We start from the raw sequence: 22,073 nt of genomic DNA, 5'->3' as shown, positions 1-22,073 counted from the left end.
AGATGATTCTGTAGTTTAGATAAGGTTTTTTTATTAAGGAAGAAGGGCTTGTTTTTTTCCCCAACCAATAGATTATTTTTACTGCAAACAAACTTCCAATTTGATGTTAGATGAAACATTTGCAGATTTTATACAGTCCTCTGTAAAACTAGCAAAATAATTTGGCTTTTAGAAAAGAATTAACTTTATTGCAATTGTTCATTTATTAATTGCCAATACATTCATTTTCTTTGGACTCTTGTTTGGTACTTCAGGATTGTCATGTTAGTATAATATTCTTGTGGAGAATAGCACTGTAGTTAATTTGTCATACATTTACTTAAGCAACAAACGAATTCTGTATTCTTTACAGTCTGTCCCATCAAGCAGTTCAGATTCCAGTAAGAAGGTAAGCACTCCTCTTCAAAGGGAAAAAATTTTTACAGTTATAACCTAGCATGACTCCTGTTATTTCAGTCAAGATTTTTAAAGGTTTTAATCCAGACTGATTCATATGATTTGATTTGGTTTGGTTCTTAGAGGCAAGGAGAGCTTCTAATGTGAAAACATTAACACAGCAAAAGATACAATTATTGCACTTGGCTTATTTTGGGGTTTTTTTTAAAATGAACTCAGTATCAGGTCTTTTTTATTTTTATCATAATACTGAATAAAGACAAAATAAATTGATGTTTTAGTTTGGGGTGGAAAGCTGAGAATCAAAAAGGGCACACAGTACAGACCAGTAGATATGGTACAAGACATGAAATTCTGCTCCTGCTTCTACAGATGAGTCATTATTTGGTTTGGAGCAAATATTTTATCTGCTTATACTCTTGTGTAAACTATTTATAAATATATATCACTCTTTTCTTGGTAATATGCATGAACTTTTTAATAAGAATGTTATTTTATAGAAGAGATCTTCCATAGCATTATTATCAGAGTTTGTAAATTTACAAATTTTACTATTCTTCATTTTTCTGACATATTTAATAATTTAAATAGTCTCTATGGCAAGTAAACAGCTCCTTCTGGTTTCTTCATAGGTAGTGGTCGTTGCCAACAGTGAACCTTTTCCACCTGTGGTAAGCTGTTTTTCTCTATGGTACACATTTTCTCTACAAATAATTTTGACCCAAAAAACTTTCAGATATCTACATTTTTAATTTTTCTGAAATATTCCAGGAGATAATTTTTTGGCAGGCAGGATTTACCCTGTGTGTAGTTATCTTCAGGGAAGGTGTTATGAGATAGGTACAAACCTCATTGTCCTGTGATTGAAGTTAAAACTTGCAGAGACAATGGATTATCTGCAGACACCAGGTCTCTCCATGCATGCAGTTTTTGTGTTCCTGAATAGTTTTGATTTTCTGTTTCTATTGCAATTTTCTTCTGTAAGTTCACTTCCATTCTCATTTTTCAATTATTACACTTCCACATTGCTTCCTTGGAACTAAAATTAAGCTTAGCCTTCAGGTGCTTGAAGTGAGATTTTATAGTGTAATATTTTATGTATGTTTAATTTCTAATAGAGCAAGTTGTTCTAATTTGAATAAATTATAAGATACATTTATTCTATGCCATCCTTTCTGTATCATTCTTTCACATTCCTCTATGTATTGCATCTGAAATATAAGGGCTCTTTTTCTCTTTCTCTACTGCAATATTCTATTTGGGCAAAATAATGAAAATTTTTTCTGTTTCTTTGCAGCGTCACACCTTCCCTCAGGTAGGCAAACTTTTTCTTGTGATTCCTATAGTGTCATTATAGTTCTTATGGGATCAAACCAGTTATCTCAGGATGGTGTGTGCTACTCTTTTACATCTGTCCCAGAATTCAGCAAAAAAATGCCTGGACGAGGCAGTGGATTTGTGTGTGTTGATGTATGTGCAGTGCAGGTGACAGTGAGACAGGCTGGAGAGGTGATGGTGTCTCAGTTTCCCTCCCCACGTTTGGAAAAGCCAAGCAGATTGATAGTGCAGAAAGGTGGTGCATATAACCTATGCTCTGCTACTCTCCACAGAAGATGTAACAGTAGAAGATTCCTTAGTAGGGTCAGTCTGCCTCCCCAGACCTTCAGAACTGATAATAAACTAGATTAATGCTGGGTGTTAAGAACTGATACACAGTACATCACACATATGATCTTTCCCTTCATTCTCTGAAATAAAATAGCTCAACTTGGTATTTTTTGTTTAAGTGCATTGCATTAAACAAATCAGTTAAATGTTTCACATTTCTTTGTTTCTGGATTTATTTTTTTTTTAGAGTTTGGGAAGCTCTGCTACAAGGATCATAGTACAGGTAGGCATCTTCTTATCAATTATACTTGAATTTTAAATGAAAATTTGTCTTAGTAAACTGAGTAATAATTCCTCTCTTAGGGAATAAATAAGTGTGGAGAACTTAGAGATGTCTTAGATGTCCACAAACTACAGTGGCAGAGTAGGGCATTTCTGTGACTACAGCAAAGGGGATATCTTATCTGATTGCTGGATAAAGAGTATTGCAGCTGTTTTCTGCACTTAAAAAATTTTGAAAACTTCTGTATGCTAATTTCATCGTGCTCTCAAAACTGCCAAAATTTTACTGTCTTGGTCTGCTCAGGAGGAAGTTTGGAATTCTACAACTAAATCTTGACTGTTACTCAGCATCAAATATAAATTGCAACCTGCACAGTTTCATTTTCATTTAAACAGTCCATTTTTTAATGGAAACACCCAGTTCAAAACTACATTTTTTAAATCCTGCCATTAGTGCTTTGGTGAACTGCAGTATTTGTAACGTTGCTTCTTGATAACCAGGCACTTGGAAAATTGCTTGCAATCTAATCTCATTAAGAGCATGCTTATAAAGTACTATGAATATCAATCAGATATTTTTCTGTTCTCAATGTGTAAATATAAAAAATATTTTATTCCTCTCATAATCCATGTATTTTGTGGTAATCTTTTTTTTTTTTTTTTTTTTTTTTAGTGTCTTTTCCTTACATTAAATTGTAACTGTGGATTTTTGAATTTTTGTTTTGGCCAAGCCTTTATTAAAAGTTTGTTGTGCTTATTAATGAAAAAATCAGTCATAATGTGAATATAAATGGATATGAGTTTAAGGCAATTTGTGAGGTAATTTTAAAGGCAGAATTATTTTAACTCACTTCAAATACCACAATATGACACAAAGATGTATAGAGATGGCATAAAGTAAGAAAAGTTGTAATGAACTCTGTGGGTTTTAAACTGTCTAGTAGATAGAAGGACAGAGTTGCTTCTTGAAATGGCTTAGTGCATAAGCAATTCCTCTTAAAAATAAATAACCTTTTTTTTTGTTCCTGTGTAGACTGGACAAAAACAGCAAACCAGCAGCAATACTTATATCCAGGTAAGTAAACTTAAAAAATATTATAAATATTCCTATAGACTTCACTAAAACAGGACAAGCACAATTTAGGACCAAATTATTTTCTGCATTTAAAAATGGCTTTTGCAGGTGCAGGTATTTCTATTTCCATGGGCTTTGTTCATAAAAATACCACCTGATATTGCTGTTTAAATGATTTTGTTCATGATGCTCACAAATTCATTTCCATGTGTGATGGGTTGACATGAAATGAGTGTATTCCACTCACAGCACAAAGGTCATGGCCCTGAGGGGAAGCAATTCTAGGCTCATCACCATCAGCACCATACTGATAGATTCATAGCCCATGCATATTAGACCTCAAATTCCAAAAGGTGTAAAGGGTAGTTGCTGAGCCATATCAAGAATGATGACAAATTATAATTGTGGAACTGTGTGTTAAATGTCTTCCAGCATTGCTTAAAGCCATGAAGATAAAGCTACTTGTGTGGGAAAAAAAAAAAAAAAAAAGCAAGGGAATTTTAGAAAATACACAGTAGCATCATAAATTAGTGCAAACTAAAACTTGAAAATATTAATTGTATGAACTAAAGTATGAAGGCTCTTTAGGTCTTCCTCCTCTTGAGGGCTAGGAGTAGGAGGGATGCAAAAGTGTGTCAATAATCTCTACAGCACTAAATGCAACCAGAAAACTGTTTCAAAAGGTAAGTATGGATTTTAGGGCCACAGAGCTGATCACTACTGAACATCATAAATACTCAGTATGCACAAGGCTGGCAGTCATGGCTTCTGATGAGAATAAGACAATCTATTGCAGGGCTCTTAGCATACTGCTCTGTCTCCTTTGTGCTTTTTGAGAAATCCTCATGCAGCTGTATTTCTATAGATATCATGCTCTATAAAGAAGCCTCCTTGTCAAGGTGGTAATTATCTTCTCTTTATTTGAAGGGTTCCCAAGGCAGCCAGTCCTATGGTCAGGTGAGACTTTTTGCTGAAGTGTATTAAGCTTTTCTATAGGACACTGTCTTGTAAATGGTCTTTAGGGCATGGGAAATTTTTTTACCATTTTGATGTTTCTGAGGGATCCTTGATTTTGGTTTGTACCACTAAAATACCACGAAGGGAAAAAGAACATGGTACAGAGGGACATTAAGAAGAAATGGACCTTTCTGTTGCTACTATACTGAGACAATCAGCTTTGTTTATAAATATAATCTTACCTTCCTTACAGGTGTACAGACCTCAAGGTGGCAGTTCCTATGGACAGGTAAGCATCAGTCAATGACCAGTCAGAATAGAGCAATCCAGAAATGGCATGACAAAGGCACATGGCAGTCCCTCAAGAACACTTTCTCAGAAAGTGTTTATTCTCACTCAACAATTATGCACGTGCTACTTATTGATCTGGAATTATTTTTAAAAGTACACTCATTCTCAGCTAATTTACTTGACCCACTACTTTGAATTGCATTGTTTTGTTTCCATTTTATGAAGCTGTATTTTATCCAAGATAAAATAAAGATTAAATGTCTTAATTTTTAAAAATTATTTTCCCCCTGATTTTCCCTCAGAAGAAGGGAATTATGCAACTGAGGCCAATGGAAAATATAAATATATAAAATCAATATTCGCCTGGTATTCAGCATTAGCTATCTGAGACCAGTGTCTGAAAAAAAGAAGGAAAAAGAAACGTAATATGAAAATCTTGTGTCTCTTCCTGGAAAACTCTCCTAAGATTGGAGAACTGTCTGAGACAGATGCAAAACTGCTCTATGATTACCATTCAATAAACACAGCATGACCACCTATTTCTCTTGAATAAGAAAGATCAAATAAATCTAATTAAGCAGTAGAGTCTGTACATTCTCTTATTATGTTTTCTTACCCCAAAACTAGACATTAGAGAGGCATCTGCTTCACAAATACAGTAACTATGAATCAATCATTCATTTCATACAGGGGTACCAGCCTCAAGGTGGCAGCTCCTATGGCCAGGTAAGCATTAGTCAATGACAGTCAGAATAGAGCATGTCAGAAATGGCACTGTAAAGGCACCTGGCAGTCCCTCAGAATTTGAACTTTCAAGGACATTTTCTCTGAAAGTGTCCATTCTCACTCCACATTTATGCATGTACTGCTTATTGATCTGGAATCCCAGTGTGTGGAATCATCACACTCAGCATCCCTGAGAGAGTCAGGAGATGGCTGGCTCTGCATATGGCTCTGCATGGCTTTAGGGTGTAGTTGCTTGCTGTTGCTAATGCAGGCTGGATCCCTTACTGAAAGGGAAGTAACCAAATGGTGTCCTTGTCACAGGGTGGACCAAGTTACTCAGGCAGCAGCAGCTCCTATGGCCAGGTAAGCAAACTGGCTGCTCTCTAGAAAGTTCTTCACTCATCTCTCTGTGACTGGCATGACTGGCAGACTTTTGAGAGTGATGTTTCCCTTGGCAGTCTGTGCCTCGATTTGGGTTGTGCCTTCTGCTGAGAGTAAGACAATGTGCTGCACAGATGCACAGCTGTTAGCACTCTGTTCTGTGTCCTCTGGCACAGGAAGAGCCTTTTAGGGAATCCCACATGCAGCTGTTATTTCCATAAATATCATGCTCTATGAAGAAGCCTCCTTGTCAAGGTGGTAATTATCTTCTCTTTATTTGAAGGGTTCCCAAGGCAGCCAGTCCTATGGCCAGGTGAGACTTTGTTGCTGAAATGTGTTGGGCTTTTCTGTAGAAGCCTGTCCTGTAAATGGGCCTTGGGGCATGGGTGGTTCTTTTCCTTCTTGGTTTTTCTGAGTGGTTTTTATCTAGTTTACCACTGAAATACCATGAGGGGAAAAAAACCATAGTAGAGAGGAACCTCTAATGGAAATGGGTTTTTCTCTCATATTCTGTGATTCTATTTTGTCTGGGCTGGCACTACACTTATGCAGCTGCTTCCAAATTACTCTGTGCCCTTCTTACAGGGCTCCCAGCCTCAAGGTGGCATCTCCTATGGACAGGTAAATGTTAGTTGGAATAAAACATTTGAGAAAGTGGAGTGCCATTACCCTGAAAAGTTAACAAATTTTAAAATATTCTTTCTTCAATTCATGTTGAATTCCTAACCATTGTATCTCTGAATCAATTTAATATGTTTTGTTGTGAACATGACCATTGTGTTTTTCATAGATATGTACAGGAATCATAGACTTCTGCTGATATTTTATCTTTTCCACCCATGTGGATCTTCATAAATTTATGGTAGAAACAGTCTGTTTGATGTTTTTCTCATTCCAGTTGATGGTATAATACAAATTCATAGTCAGTTCTTTGCTGCCTCCTTTGCTGTCAGCAGAGAAGTTGAGAAATTAAAGAACCTTGGGTCAGATTCTCAGCTGAATTAAGAATTTATCTTGGAGCCTTCAACCTATGGATGTCTACCTCCCTTCACAGTTTATACCTATATTAAAGCAGCCCTAAGATATCTATGAGTTTTGCTAGGATGTTTATGTCAGATAGCAAAAATAGACAGCAAACTTCAAATACTTTTCTGTAATCCCTTTCTTCATAATGCTCTCAGGCAGCTGTGACTTTGGTCTACATGTACATGAAACAACTGCACTTTTTTGAGATTATATTAGAGGCAGATTACAGCAGCAAATTAGAACCACAGTAACTTAATATTACTGAGAAATTTTTATTTTTTTTTTTAAATACAGTCATTCTTGGCTAATTTATTTGACCAACTACTTTGAATTGCATAGTTTTGTTTCCATTTTATGAAGCTGTATTTTATCCAAGATTCTGTCTTAATTTTTAAAATTATTTTCACCCCGATTTTCCCTCAGAGGAAGGGAATTATGCAACTAAGGCCAATGGAAAATACAAATATACACAGCATGACCACCTATTTCTCTCGAATAAGAAAGATCAAATAAGTCTAATTAAGCAGTAGAGTCTGTACATTCTCTTATTATGTTTTCTTACCCCAAAACTAGACATTAGAGAGGCATCTGCTTCACAAATACAGTAACTATGAATCAATCATTCATTTCATACAGGGGTACCAGCCTCAAGGTGGCAGCTCCTATGGCCAGGTAAGCATTAGTCAATGACAGTCAGAATAGAGCATGTCAGAAATGGCACTGTAAAGGCACCTGGCAGTCCCTCAGAATTTGAACTTTCAAGGACATTTTCTCTGAAAGTGTCCATTCTCACTCCACATTTATGCATGTACTGCTTATTGATCTGGAATCCCAGTGTGTGGAATCATCACACTCAGCATCCCTGAGAGAGTCAGGAGATGGCTGGCTCTGCATATGGCCCTGCATGGCTTTAGGGTGTAGTTGCTTGCTGTTGCTAACGCAGGCTGGATCCCTTACTGAAAGGGAAGTAACCAAATGGTGTCCTTGTCACAGGGTGGACCAAGTTACTCAGGCAGCAGCAGCAGCAGCTCCTATGGCCAGGTAAGCAAACTGGCTGCTCTCTAGAAAGTTCTTCACTCATCTCTCTGTGACTGGCATGACTGGCAGACTTTTGAGAGTGATGTTTCCCTTGGCAGTCTGTGCCTCGATTTGGGTTGTGCCTTCTGCTGAGAGTAAGACAATGTGCTGCACAGATGCACAGCTGTTAGCACTCTGTTCTGTGTCCTCTGGCACAGGAAGAGCCTTTTAGGGAATCCCACATGCAGCTGTTATTTCCATAAATATCATGCTCTATGAAGAAGCCTCCTTGTCAAGGTGGTAATTATCTTCTCTTTATTTGAAGGGTTCCCAAGGCAGCCAGTCCTATGGCCAGGTGAGACTTTGTTGCTGAAATGTGTTGGGCTTTTCTGTAGAAGCCTGTCCTGTAAATGGGCTTTGAGGCATGGGTGGTTCTTTTTCTTCTTGGTTTTTCTGATTTGGTTCTTGATTTAGTTTGCACCACTGAAATACCATGAGGGGCAAAAACATTTTTGAGAGGAACCTTTAGCCTGTGAGCTAAAGCCATTGAAAATTTCTGTCTGTGTCTGAAATGGAGAAGGGCAATATTTTGATCATGACCTGGTTTTTTCTCTTCCCCAGCAGGGTGGATCTGCTGCTTATTTTGGTAGCAGTGGCTGTGGACAAGTAAGACTTTTTCTCCAAACTATATGAAAAATGAACCCAGCTTTCTTTGAAATACTAGCATGTTTTAATTAATTTTTATTATGTTTTTAGTTTGAAATAAATTGTTTTCATTGTTACATGAACTTATCTATCACAGAGGTCAAGAATGGCTGACATTTTTGGCCATTGTAACCAATATTAAGTGGCTGCTCCCATTCGGAGTTACACAGAGAAGACAAATGATTAATCTGCCTGCTCATTAAGTATATAAAGGTTTTGTTTGCGAATTTTTGGATGTTGCTCCATTTATTTTCTATAGCAAACAGTAATAGACAGTGGCTCAAATGGAGCAAGAATTAAATTAGTAGTTTACAACCTGCTTCCATTTCAATTTGTGTATGTCTACAATGGTGTAAAACAATGTGTTTGATGATGAGATCCCAGGGGAAAGGATCATGGATGAGGCCAGTAATAAACCTATGTTTAAACAAATATATTGAGCAAAGTGGCCAGAACCATCATAAGGAGCAGTACAAGGACACAGTACCAGCAGTGAAAGTGATAAGCACTGAGGAATGTGTTATTTCCACTAAGCTGTGTCACAGGTTCATTTATCAAGATAAGACTTGTGCTGTAATAATGGGAGGGTGGTAACAAGGATAGAACTCTTTGGGTGTACTGTTCCTCATCCTGTTATCACAAAATATACCCAAAACAGGGGAATGAAGGGGTCTGAGGAGAAGCCTTGCCAAAAATCCATGGTGGTGAATCTAGCAAGAGATTGATGGCCACATTTAGATAGATGGTCACCCAACAATAGCAGTTACTTCCAAAAAAACCCCACCAACAGTTCATCACCAGCCAAGAGGAATAGGGATGATACAGAGAGGCATCAATTGCCAACCTACCTCTTTCCATGTGGCCCACAAGTATGCCTTTGATCATCTATGTGCAAGTGTCTTGATGTTTGTATGGGGGCATGAGAGTGAGAGAGGGTAAAGCCACACACTTAAAAGGTTAAGCAAAATTAAACTCACCCTCTGTAATGTATAGACTGAATTTTGTTACATTAATTCTCACATCGGAAATTTTAAGGAAACTAATTACTTTGCAAGATAAATGGCATTTACCTTTTTGTTTGGTTGGTTTTTGACAGGGTACCTCCTATGACAGCAATCCCTGTCACCAGGTAAATGGGCTTTCTTCTCTTATTAAGATGCATCCAAAATTACTTTTGCCATTAACACAATTAGTCCCAAATTCAGATTCATATTGCACAGATCCATGTATTCTTATTGAAGTCCCTGAAAAAACTTTGTGCAGTGAAATATAGATAGCTACATGTATATTTGTTACAAGGTCAAGTGTTGGAGCTCTACAAACCATTATCCTAAAACAATATCAGCTGTGTTTAAAGAAGTTATCTTTATGATGTTAAAAATTAAGAAAAATGAAACACGGCAACAGATGATTTCTTTTTTATTCACTATACTTCTTTTGGTTCTTACTGAGTTTTCACAAGAAACAGAAAAATTGGATAGCTTGCTTCAACAAATACTGTGTTTTAGAAATATAAATATATACTATATTTATAAATATGCAAACAACATAGATGTTGCTACTATGTATTATTATAATGTGGTACAGTATATACAATGCATTGTATGTAATATATTATGGTAACTTGATAGAATTACATATGTGGTAGGTATACATTTTATAACAGCTTTTTTTTTTAAAGAGGACTTATTTCTTTTTAAGACTAAAGAAAATTCTTAAATTTTGCTCTAAAATCTTCTAGAACATTGAAAGATAATACTTTTTATTTCATTTTTCTTTGACTGTTTTGAACGAAGCCTCAGTTTCATTTTAGTGAATGGCAAATATCCCACTCACTTCAATAGTTCAGTATTTCACTATTCTTATTGTGCACTTTTGACACTTCTACAAATGCCTCTTCTGGTTTCACTGGAAGTAGTTACATTCCTCTTCTAATGAGAGCACACTGAAACATACTGATTGTTTTATTTAACACCTTTTCCTCAAGACCACTGTATCTCACAGGTCACAGCTTCCTGTATAATAATCCTTCCAGGAGACTTTAAATTAATTCCATTTGTATAAATGAAGAAAAAATTATACATTATCTAGAAAGTGTTCAGATTGGAACTCATCTGCTCACTAGACATTAATTAAATCTCTGAGGTTCCTTGGTTTATGTCTCATCTAGTGTTTACCATTGCACTCCTGGCAATCTGTGCTCATTACATTAGAAATTATATTCATATTGCATATCTGCCTCTGCTTCTTACTCTTGATATGCAACTATCATAGCTTTCATCAAAAATATTCCATGGCCAAACAGTGTCTAAAGCATTTTGTCTGATTTACAGGGTGGATCACAGGGTGGTCAGGTAGGTAGATCTTTATTATCCATTGGTAAAATTTTTTAAAGCAATTCTAATCCACAGTACAGTTTTCATGCTCATGGGGATATAAACTCTTGCAGAGTCTCTCCATGTCCAGACTGTAACTCATTCTCTGCAGACATACTTTTCATCAGCCCTGAAATTCCACTTGCATAAAAGTGGAAGTTGCTTAGAATTTCCATACGACTCAGCAACCTAGGATAGCTGCACTCAGATAAAATTCAGCTCTCCAGCATTATGACTGTTGCTGTTTTGTTTTCACAGGGTGGTTCATACTCCTCACAAAACTATGGTGGCAGCCAAGTAAGTATTGCCTCTCACTGAGGTTTTATGATGGTTTTAACTTCCATGATGACCGAAAAATATCTAATTTGCAATATGATAATGTAAATTCAAATTATTTTGTTGTTGTTGTTTCTTAGCAGAGTGGATCCTCCCAAAATTATGGTGACAATCAGGTAGGTAGACCTTAATTCTCTCCTGTTAAGAATCTGTATAATGTTTATAATTTGTCCAAATATCTTGAAAATTGTATTTGTTCAAAGGAATTCTAGGCAATTGCTTATTCCAGCTTTAGAGTCTTGAACCAAATCACAGTTTCTTGTGAAGTAGATTTTATATTTGTTTGTTTTATAGGATGGATCCTACTCACAAAACTATGGTGGTGGCCAAGTAAGTAATACTTTATTTCACTGCTTATACATCACTTCATATAAACTTTAGCCTCTGCTCAAAATCAGATTTTCTATATTCGAACTTTCTCTGATTTTGATTGGGTATTTTATTTGTTTTAAAGGGTGGATCATCATCAGACACCTATTATGATAATCAGGTAAGTAGTTCTTTCTTTCTCCTAGTTACATATTATTTGTACTCCCTGCATCAACTTTCTCAAAGATCTAATAAAACATAATTGTGTCTGTGCTCTTCATGGTTTGGGTTTGTTTTGTTAGATTTTTTTTTTCTGAAGATTGGAACATTCCATGTCAGCCACTATTGCAGCTATGGACTTGGCTCCTTTTTGTCTTATAAAGATCCTAATTTAATTTAACTCAGCTTCTTCACACAAATATCTCTTCTGTCTCATAGAATAAACATAAAAGTGTACTTTTAGCAATTCATTGTTGTGAGAAAATAACTGGTATCTCATGTCTTTCCAGGAGTCACAAGATTCTTCATATGATAATAATCCCAACGCTTGTGATGATGTGAGTATGCTTTCTCTGAAATATTTTCATCACAACATTTTTCACGTGGATGAGAAAATATGGCTCTGCTAGTTGCAGTCTTTGGAGCAGAATGATCCAGAAAGAGTGCTGAGTTTTCACATTAATGGCTGTTTCAGCAACTGCCTCTTCTCTTGCTGAAAATTGTCATATATATGTTTAAAGAAACAGTTAGTGCTTTTAAATGCATTCAACTTGATGAAATGAAATGTGAGTAAAAATGACGATTTCAATGGCTTTGCAGTAACAGATATTTTCCTCAAAATTTAAGGGTACATTTTACATTAATTAAAAAAACCTGCAAGAAAATCTTCAGGTACATACAAGGAATGCAAGAAATGTCAGATATTCCACTGCTTTTCACGTTACATTTGTACCAATCTAAGGTTGCTATTGCAATGTTTTTCAGACTGGAATGGTAGAAATTCAAACTATTTTAGACAAAGATGTGGTGAATGGGAGCAATAAGTGATTTTTGTTATGTCTGTAGGCAGTATCAGAAACAACTAGTTTTCTTTAAGCTTACTTTATTTAAATAATTCTTTTAAAATGGAAATAATGTATTCTATTCCAGAATGACAGTACCTACAATGCCAATAGCCAGGTAAGTACTTTGTTTGTTCTGTAGTGTTCAAATGCTAATGATTAATGACTGTTAGTAACTGAACCCTTTTACATTAGACCTGTGGACTTTTAGCATATGATTGCTTTATAATGCCCTTCAAAAAGTTAATTATTTCTCTGCACTCAAGGCTGCTGCACAATTACTTCAAATGGCACAATATTTCTAAGAATATATACTAATATATTTTCTTTATAATATATCCACTTTGACTGGATAATTTGGGAATTAATCACCTGTATACATGGGGCACGTAGCCATCTCTTTTCTCACTCATTCAGATTTAATTTCATTTACTACTGTTGTTGTTATTGTAAAGTAACATTTATGCCTGGTATGACACAGTGTTACTCCCTCTGTCAAGACTTTCCATCTGTCCTACAAGCAGAAATTGTGATTAACATGAATAGATTGAGACCAAGCAAATACACTGTTGTGTATTTTCTCTACTTGTTTCTGTTCATAGAAAAGATTCTTCCATCTGTCAGAGCCTCCTTTTGTTTTACTGCCATCTAGAGTATGCTTCTGTCATCAGCTACTTGCATTTCCAGTTTCAGCCATTCACTATTCTTCTTCATTGTTTTCCTTAGTTTTCTTCTGTAGTACTTAAGTACTGTATCAAATGTATTCTAGAAAGCAGAGAGGCCTCTGTAAACATTGTTTGTTTTGGCTTGTGTTTATCTTGAATGCATTGCACTAGTTTCAATTCAAAATGTTCTGAAAAATAAAATCCTTCATCAGGAAGCCCTGTTTAGGAGCATACTCACTTCCTCCTTTAGTCACAAAAGATGTTAGTATTCCCTTGGTAATCTCTATCCAGTCCGTGTGGCTGGACTGTGTCGTAAAAGAGTTTGCTTCTAAACTTCCTGAAGAAAAAGGATGGGAAATGCTAAATTTAAAAAAAAAAAAAAAAAAAAAACAAAAACCAAAAAAAAAGTAGGTAGAGAAAGGATCCTTATTCAGATTGTACACTAAACCACAGTGGTTCAGCTGAGGGAGAATCCTTTAAGCAGGAACTTCTGTTGAAAGAGATAAACTGAAAACAGACAAAGAATATGCTTTTTGAAACTCTTCCTACAAATAAAATGAGATCTCTGGACATTTTCCTTTTCCAAACATGACCGTGACAAGTACTAGTTTTTGGCTAAAGTATTTCATGTTGACAACTACAACTATAAAGTACTAACAGGCTTGTGGCTCCTTTGCAGCGTTCTGGTTGTGCAAAGAAGAAAGTTGTTGTCCGAGTAAGTAACACTTTTTTTCTTCTACTTTTTGCCTGCTTGTAGCATTTTAGTCCTAACTATACCTAATCTCTTTTAATTATACCTAAATTGTCCCTAATCATGTTTGTAGCAGTTAACATCCTGCTACATAAAGAAAAAGTAAAATAGAATTACTTGGGTATTTGCTCTTGGGACGAATCTCTTTAAAGAAAGTATATATATGGAAAAAGAAAAAAACCCAAAAAACAACAAAACATCAAAATCATGATTTGAAGTATAGGGCACCTCAAATTCCTGTTCTTCATTAAACACATATGGAATTGGTCCAAGCTACAGCTAAAATTAAATGAGTATCATACAAAGGACAGCTAACACTTTAGCTGAAGAAAGATAGCATAATAAGTAAGGAATAATAATGTTTCCTAGCTCAATGGTTGTGTAGGAGACAGTGATATCTGTCTTGCATAGTTGCAAGTCAGACTCAGTAGTAGCCTATGAAAATTATGTGCAAATAGTCTTTTATTTTATAATAATGCATTCCTTCTCAATGTACACAATAATGAGTCTGGAGCTCAAATAAACAAATAATATGGAAAGAAAAAGATCACTGATCATATAATTTTCATGTCATAACTGTAAGTGTTTTGGTTTTTTTAATAGGACACATCACATGTTTTAAGCAGAAGAGCCTATGATGTACAGGTAAACCATTCCTTTCCCTTTTTCTGAACTACTGCTGGTAGCAGTAAGCTTATAGCTCCTTGTGTATTACCTACAAAACAGAAAGATCTAGTGTCCACAAAAAAGAACTATTTCTCTTTAGGATTAGGCATTTTTTTCATTCTTTCTATTGGAATTCTTTCCTAATAGAACTACATATTTTATTTTATTACTTTTACAGATATGTGTCATTTTTTGTTTCTTCACAGAATGCATCTTCTCCTTCAAATAGCAGCCATTCTGACACACAGGTAATATTGTACTGTCAACTGCATGATATCAAGGAGCTTTCTGCTAAATTGTATTTAATTTTGAAAGTTAGGTTCCAGTAACTTTTCTGTGCTGAAGGATGCTATTTTGATTTGACACCATTTTCCCTATAATATTATAATTTTGCACACCTGTAAATAGTGATATTGGGCTCAGAATATAGCTTCTTCTGTTCCTTCACCCCACTAAGCAGGTAGGAATTGCAGGTGTTTCTTTATATAACATTTTGTAAAATTCATTTGAAAAACACAAATTATATAGCTTCAGATTCTTATTTTAGAAACATTCTTGCACTCTTGATTGCAATGTCCAAATATATAATTGTTTCATTTTGCATTTGGTAAGAAGGTGCATTTTAGGGATTGCATGCTACCGTTACGAAAGTAGGTGCAACTTTCATATTCTGTAGGATTATGTACAGCTGCAGCAGTGTTTTTATTAGAGAATTATGTGAAATTTAACTGATCCAGAATGGCACCTTGTTTTGTTTTTCTTAATATCTTGGATTGGTACCTATCAGCTTCCCAGGGGTCTGAAATCAAGCTACACCCAGCACTATGTAGGTTCAACAGTAGCAGACTCCTCTGTCTCAAGAGAGTTCGAAGTTTAATTCAATATTGCAAACAGATCTCTGAGCTCTGGAAGATAACAGTTTTCTTAATTAGTTTCCCTAATGCCCATTTCCTGTGAATTCTACCAAGTCACTTAATTAGGTTTCATACTTATGTTTTCACAATAATTCAACACGTTATATGTTCATTGGTGCAGGGAATTAGTAGCGTTTGTAATAGTTTCTCTCACTACATAGTTTTATACTTTAGATTCTAAAAGAAGGCTTTAATAAAATATAATTGTTTTCTTCACAGGGTGGATCATTTATTGCAACCAGTGGATCAAGTAATCAGGTCAGGATTTTCTTTATTTTTAGCTAGTCTTGTTCAGATAGCTTCCTAGTAATTAAACTAATTGCATTCAGAAATCAGAGTTAAAGTAGTTTTACATGGAAGAATGGTGATGTTATCCACTAATTTTTTAAAATAATGAAGTGACCCTATTCATATCAAATTTATCAGAAATGGCCCTCTGAAATCACTTTTTAGCACTGTTTTCAATATAACAATATGTAATGTTTCAATCGTGTTTTACTGGTGATGGCACAATGGGGTAGTCCTGACTACCCTCATAATTCTCTCTTGCTGAGGCATGTCATTGAGACATCACACTGAGAGCTGCATGATCAGTCTGAATTCCAAAGCAAAAGTTAACTGTACACATCTGTGCTGTCCCCTCATTCTAGGTACAGCAAAGATCACACCTTCTCTATAGTCCCACAGATTTTCTTCCCCTAAACAGTTTTGCATCTGAAACATGATTTTATTTTAAATTTTCACAAAGTAATAGTTGTTAATTTTTTAAAAATATCTGTAGGGTGGTTGCATTTGTCCTGATGGAAGCAGTGGTCACAGACAGGTAATTATTTTTCTAAGTTCATACTTCCTTCTATGTAATGGAGTATTTTGATTTAATCACCTCATAAATACGGACATTTGGTTAACACTAAACATTAGTGGTGATTTCCTTAGTATGGGTAGAACTATATACAATTAAATGAAAGAATGAGTTCCACTTAACTGCATAATTACCATTTGGCCTCTAATTGTCTGTAACTGTCCTTGGTGATCCACATGCTCTGTCACTTGACTATTATGTGCCAATTATTCATTGTTTTCAAAAACCAGTCAATAGACCTTGTAGTAATCGCAGTACTTAATTTCATCCAGCTTAGTTTCCTTGTCTTTCTCACTGCTGCAATAAAATACTGTAACTAATGATATCAAAATTTGATAAATATTTCAAAATATAATCTCTTAAATCAACTCTTAAAATGTTCTTTCTCCTAAAGAGAATCACTAAAATTTCAATGTCAGTTGCACTGGACAAACTTTTCTCTTAGGCAATGCCTCTGGGCCAGGAAAAAGGCCCAGGAGTGTGAATATGTGGGCGTTACAGACTAGCTGTACCAAACTTCTGGCTTTTAAAGTCACCTTGGATTTTAAAGTAACCTGTCTTCCACCAGGAAACATATTTCTGAATCTTTTATTGCAGTTGTGTTCACATAAACCCATATGAATGGTGCAGTATTTTTTTAGTTTTCAATTTCAACAAGAAGCATTTTGTAAATAATTCTTTCTGTAAAAACCTTGATGCTATTCAAACAAACTAATTGTATAAAGAAATTACTGCTTTCTGAACCTAACTTAAAATATAGCAACAGCAATTTTGGTCAGGTACAATACCTCCTCTTTCATCTAATTGAAGCTAAGTAGTAACCATGGCCTACATGCTTTGAAATATAAACTAGTATATTAAAATAAATAATACTGAAACTTCATTGAGGAAAAACCTTTTTATATGTTACATGATTGTAGAAAAAATTCATTTGTGAGAAAAAAGGTGGAGATTTTTATGCAAGTTTTTTTCATTCTAATAAACATTTTTCTTTGCATGCTTTAATTGTTGCAAAAAAAGTTCTTAACAGAAATCTAGCACAGCTTGGTTGAGGAGAGAGAGTATTTAGTTGCTATCAACAACATTTTTTGACATAAAGAAAATAAGACATCAAAATTGCACACATTAGAAAACCAGTTCTCAGTGCAAATGTGTCAACTTTGATACACAAGAGATCTTCCAATTTGCATTTTTATCAGCTGATCAAATTAATTAATTATTAATTATGCAGCAGTAGACTTGATCTTTCCTTTCATGGTCTTATCTTTATTTTCTGTCCAGAGCCCTTTACACATGGCAGCTACAGTGCTTACAGTAGCATGTAAACAGATTGGCCATGATATGTTACATTATAATAATAATAAAAAAAGCAAGGTACAGATAGATGTATATGTACAAATAAACTACTATTCATAGATCTCTCATTAAAGAGAGAGTTGTCTATTTCCTAGGCAAATGGTCACAGCACCAAGCCTGGCAGAGTTCAAGAAGTGTTTGGACAATGCCCAAAGGGATGTGATGTGACTCTTGGAGCTGGTCCTGTGCAGGATGAGGAGTTTGACCTGATAATCCTTCTGGATCCCTTCCAATTCAGTTTATTCAGTTTATTCTGTGATTCCTTAAAGGTCCTTCAAAAGAGCAGAAAATTCTTGCAAAAGGCTTTCTTTTAGATTTAAAAAATATGAGTTACACAAAAGTCTCATCAAACCTGGAGAACATTATAAATTAAGGGTTGGAGCTAAACATATTTAAACCATCTTGTTTCAAAGGAAAAAATGGGTTTACTTATGTGAATCCCCAAATTCCTCACACTTAAACTATTCTGCTTTTTCTCTGAGTTTCATTTAAAGACAAGATCTTATTCTACAAAGAGTCTCAGAGGAAGCAGTCTAACCATAGAACAATACTTCCCCTGATTTGTGTATTCGGGAGAAGTGACAGTTATAATGTCAGGAACTTGTAAATAGTCATCTCCTTTAAGTGGTGCGCTGAAAAATATGCTCTCCTAAATACTCTCTGCACTTTAAAAACTGCCAGTAGTCTGGCAGTTTTTTTAAAGACCATCAAGGTCATGATCATCAATGAAACATAGAGTCTACAAGGTATCACATAGAATTCTGTGATTACAATGAGTAAAACTAAATATTACTACTACTCTCAGATAATTTAACCTGAACAGGAAATAACAGAACCTGCTACAGACTTCCTTATCTCTAAAACAAGTACGAACCAGAATTCTCTTTTAATGGTTGCTGTAAAGATTTATTTAAAACATAGAAATTCATGCCTGATTGCAAGAAAATAGCTAGTCTGTGTTTTCATTTCAGGGAGCCCCAGGCTCTTCATACAGCACATATTCTGGTAACCAGGTAAACATTCAGATAAAATGCCCTATTCAGAATCTCCATCTAAAAACTTCCCTGAAGTAGATATCAGATATCAGATATCAACCAGTAACCCATTCTGTCTTCTGCACAGGGAGGGCATTACTTCTATCCTGGAGGATCCTATGGACAGGTAGTAGTTCTTCCTCCTTCAAAAGGATAATACAGACTCCCATCCTCCGGATTCTTTTACTCCCAGTATTGTAGGTACTATAACATATTAAAATTTGAGACCTGACTGTTGTCCCTCAGAGCAGAAAATTTAAATTAACCATTATGTAATCTGATGGTGTGAAGCTCAACAGAGAACAGTATAGAATGATCTCTGCAGAATTCAAGTTCAGGAGGTTAAGAAAACTGCTGTCAGAATATTTCTTCCACTTTAGCAACAATGGCCTTGAGTTTTACATAGGCTCACAAAAATTAGCTCAAAAGTGGGAGAAAGGGCAAAGTGAGAACCAGGTGTGCAGATATTCCAACTCTCATCTGCAAGAAAATAACTGGTCTGTGTTTTTCTTTCAGGGTGGCCCAAGTTCTTCCCACAGCTCTTACTCTGGTAACCAGGTAAATATCCTGGTCACTGTGCCTGCACAGGAGCAGCCCTAAAGTATTCTTTGAGAGAGTATTCAAGTACAAAACAGTAAATTTCTATGTTTTATCTGCAGGGAGGGCCTTCCTACTATCCTGGTGGATCCTATGGACCGGTAGGTGTCTTTTCTTGTTTATAGAGATAACAGACTTTTTTAACATTAATTCCTATACTCCCCATGTAGTGGCAGGAGTGAAATATAACACCCAAGAGTTTAGTCTATCATAACACCTAATATTTGTATCATCTCTTTGTACTTTACAATATTAAATGTGTCAGAGAAAAAGCCCAAATTTTACTTATAATTTCCAAGAAATTATCTTTGATTTAACTAAAAAATTAGTGATAAGAAGACCCTTCTTTTGTAACAGTACTGGCCCAGAGTGAAATTCAGATACATTAGTGTTTATGCTGTCCTGTTTGCAAGAAAATAGCTAGTCTGTGTTTTCATTTCAGGGAGCCCCAGGCTCTTCACACAGCACATATTCTGGTAGCCAGGTAAACATTCAGATAAAATGCCCTATTCAGAATCTCCATCTAAAAACTTCCCTGAAGTAGTAGCCAGATATGAACCAGTAACCCATTCTGTCTTCTGCACAGGGAGGGCATTTCTTTTATCCTGGAGGATCCTATGGACAGGTAGTAGTTCTTCCTCCCTCAACAGGATAATACAGACTCCCATCCTCCTGACTCTTTTACTCCCAGTATTGTATGTGCTATGACATATTAAAATTAGAGACCTGACTGTTGTCCCTCAGAGCAGAAAATTTAAATTAACCATGATGTAATCTGATGGTGTGAAGCTCAACAGAGAACAGTACACAATGATCTCTGCAGTTTCTTTGCAGAACTCAAGTTTCAGCAGGCTAAGAAAACTGCCAGAAGATAAGAAAACTGCTGTCAGAATATTTCTTCCATTTTACCAGCAATGGTCTTGAGTTTTACATAGGCTCACAAAAATTAGCTCAAAACTGGGAGAAAGGGCAAAGTGAGAACCAGGTGTGCAGATATTCCAACTCTCATCTGCAAGAAAATAACTGGTCTGTGTTTTTCTTTCAGGGTGGCCCAAGTTCTTCCCACAGCTCTTACTCTGGTAACCAGGTAAATATCCTGGTCACTGTGCCTGCACAGAAGTAGCCTTAAAATATTCTTTGAGAGAGTATTCAAGTACAAAACAGTAAATTTCTATGTTTTATCTGCAGGGAGGGCCTTCCTACTATCCTGGTGGATCTTATGGACCGGTAGGTGTTTTTTCTTGTTTGTAGAGATAACAGACTTTTTAAATATTAATTCCTATACTCCCCATGTAGTGGCAGGAGTGAAATATAAAACCCAAGAGTTTAGGCTATCATAATACCTAATATTTGTATCATCTTACTGTACTTTACAATAATAAATCTGTCAGAGAAAAAGCCCAAATTTTACTTATAATTTCCAAGAAATTATCTTTGATTTAACTAAAAAATTAGTGATAAGAAGACCCTTCTTTTGTAACAGTACTGGCCCAGAGTGAAATTCAGATACATTAGTGTTTATGCTGTCCTGTTTGCAAGAAAATAGCTAGTCTGTGTTTTCAGGGAGCCCCAGGCTCTTCACACAGCACATATTCTGGTAGCCAGGTAAACATTCAGATAAAATGCCCTATTCAGAATCTCCATCTAAAAACTTCCCTGAAGTAGTAGCCAGATATGAACCAGTAACCCAGTCTGTCTTCTGCACAGGGAGGGCATTTCTTTTATCCTGGAGGATCCTATGGACAGGTAGTAGTTCTTCCTCCCTCAACAGGGTAATACAGACTCCCATCCTCCTGATTCCTTAACTCCCAATATTGTGGGTGCTATTACATATTAAAATTAGAGACCTGACTGTTATCCCTAAGAGCAGAAAATTTGAATTAATCCTGATGTAATCTGATGGTGTGAAGCTCAACAGAGAACAGTACACAATGATCTCTGCAGAATTCAAGTTCAGGAGGTTAAGAAAACTGCTGTCAGAATATTTCTTCCACTTTAGCAACAATGGCCTTGAGTTTTCCTTAGGCACACAAAAATTAGCTCAAAAGTGGGAGAAAGGGCAAAGTGAGAACCAGGTGTGCAGATATTCCAACTCTCATCTGCAAGAAAATAACTGGTCTGTGTTTTTCTTTCAGGGTGGCCCAAGTTCTTCCCACAGCTCTTACTCTGGTAACCAGGTAAATATCCTGGTCACTGTGCCTGCACAGGAGCAGCCCTAAAGTATTCTTTGAGAGAGTATTCAAGTACAAAACAGTAAATTTCTATGTTTTCTCTGCAGGGAGGGCCTTCCTACTATTCTGGTGGATCCTATGGACCGGTAGGTGTCTTTTCTTGTTTATAGAGATAACAGACTTTTTTAACATTAATTCCTATACTCCCCATGTAGTGGCAGGAGTGAAATATAACACCCAAGAGTTTAGTCTATCATAACACCTAATATTTGTATCATCTCTTTGTACTTTACAATATTAAATCTGTCAGAGAAAAAGCCTAAATTTTGCTTATAACTTCCTTGAAATCATCTTTGATTTAACTAAAAAATTAGTGATAAGAAGACCCTTGTTTTTTAACAGTACTGGCCCAGAGTGAGATTCAGATACATTAGTGTTTATGCTATCCTGTTTGCAAGAAAATAGCTAGTCTGTGTTTTCATTTCAGGGAGCCCCAGGCTCTTCACACAGCA

General features: G+C 35.8%; 1 protein-coding gene across 1 annotated transcript in view; it reads left to right on the top strand.

The window, feature by feature from the left end:
- The window catches only part of LOC306805840 (uncharacterized protein), a 50,220-nt gene that overhangs the window by 10,734 nt on the left and 17,413 nt on the right, over positions 1-22,073 (top strand). Inside the window, exons 12-45 of the mRNA XM_079314052.1 lie at positions 353-388; positions 1,029-1,067; positions 1,694-1,711; positions 2,252-2,287; positions 3,320-3,361; positions 4,289-4,318; positions 4,572-4,607; positions 5,300-5,335; positions 5,657-5,698; positions 6,000-6,029; positions 7,379-7,414; positions 7,736-7,783; positions 8,085-8,114; positions 8,384-8,425; positions 9,561-9,593; positions 11,098-11,136; positions 11,256-11,291; positions 11,470-11,505; positions 11,630-11,665; positions 11,994-12,041; positions 12,634-12,663; positions 13,890-13,925; positions 14,565-14,606; positions 14,834-14,875; positions 15,761-15,799; positions 16,323-16,364; positions 18,731-18,772; positions 18,882-18,920; positions 19,310-19,351; positions 19,453-19,491; positions 19,833-19,874; positions 19,977-20,015; positions 20,436-20,477; positions 20,579-20,617. Of these exons, the coding sequence (XP_079170178.1) occupies positions 353-388; positions 1,029-1,067; positions 1,694-1,711; positions 2,252-2,287; positions 3,320-3,361; positions 4,289-4,318; positions 4,572-4,607; positions 5,300-5,335; positions 5,657-5,698; positions 6,000-6,029; positions 7,379-7,414; positions 7,736-7,783; positions 8,085-8,114; positions 8,384-8,425; positions 9,561-9,593; positions 11,098-11,136; positions 11,256-11,291; positions 11,470-11,505; positions 11,630-11,665; positions 11,994-12,041; positions 12,634-12,663; positions 13,890-13,925; positions 14,565-14,606; positions 14,834-14,875; positions 15,761-15,799; positions 16,323-16,364; positions 18,731-18,772; positions 18,882-18,920; positions 19,310-19,351; positions 19,453-19,491; positions 19,833-19,874; positions 19,977-20,015; positions 20,436-20,477; positions 20,579-20,617 (1,284 nt within the window). The remainder of the gene's footprint in view (positions 1-352; positions 389-1,028; positions 1,068-1,693; positions 1,712-2,251; positions 2,288-3,319; positions 3,362-4,288; positions 4,319-4,571; positions 4,608-5,299; positions 5,336-5,656; positions 5,699-5,999; positions 6,030-7,378; positions 7,415-7,735; positions 7,784-8,084; positions 8,115-8,383; positions 8,426-9,560; positions 9,594-11,097; positions 11,137-11,255; positions 11,292-11,469; positions 11,506-11,629; positions 11,666-11,993; positions 12,042-12,633; positions 12,664-13,889; positions 13,926-14,564; positions 14,607-14,833; positions 14,876-15,760; positions 15,800-16,322; positions 16,365-18,730; positions 18,773-18,881; positions 18,921-19,309; positions 19,352-19,452; positions 19,492-19,832; positions 19,875-19,976; positions 20,016-20,435; positions 20,478-20,578; positions 20,618-22,073) is intronic.

This window comes from Erithacus rubecula, assembly GCF_903797595.1.
Source record: "Erithacus rubecula genome assembly, chromosome: 10".
Classification (NCBI taxonomy): Eukaryota; Metazoa; Chordata; class Aves; order Passeriformes; family Muscicapidae; genus Erithacus; species Erithacus rubecula.
Note: the sequence above shows the minus strand (reverse complement) of the source record. Positions and strands in the feature narration are given on the sequence as shown.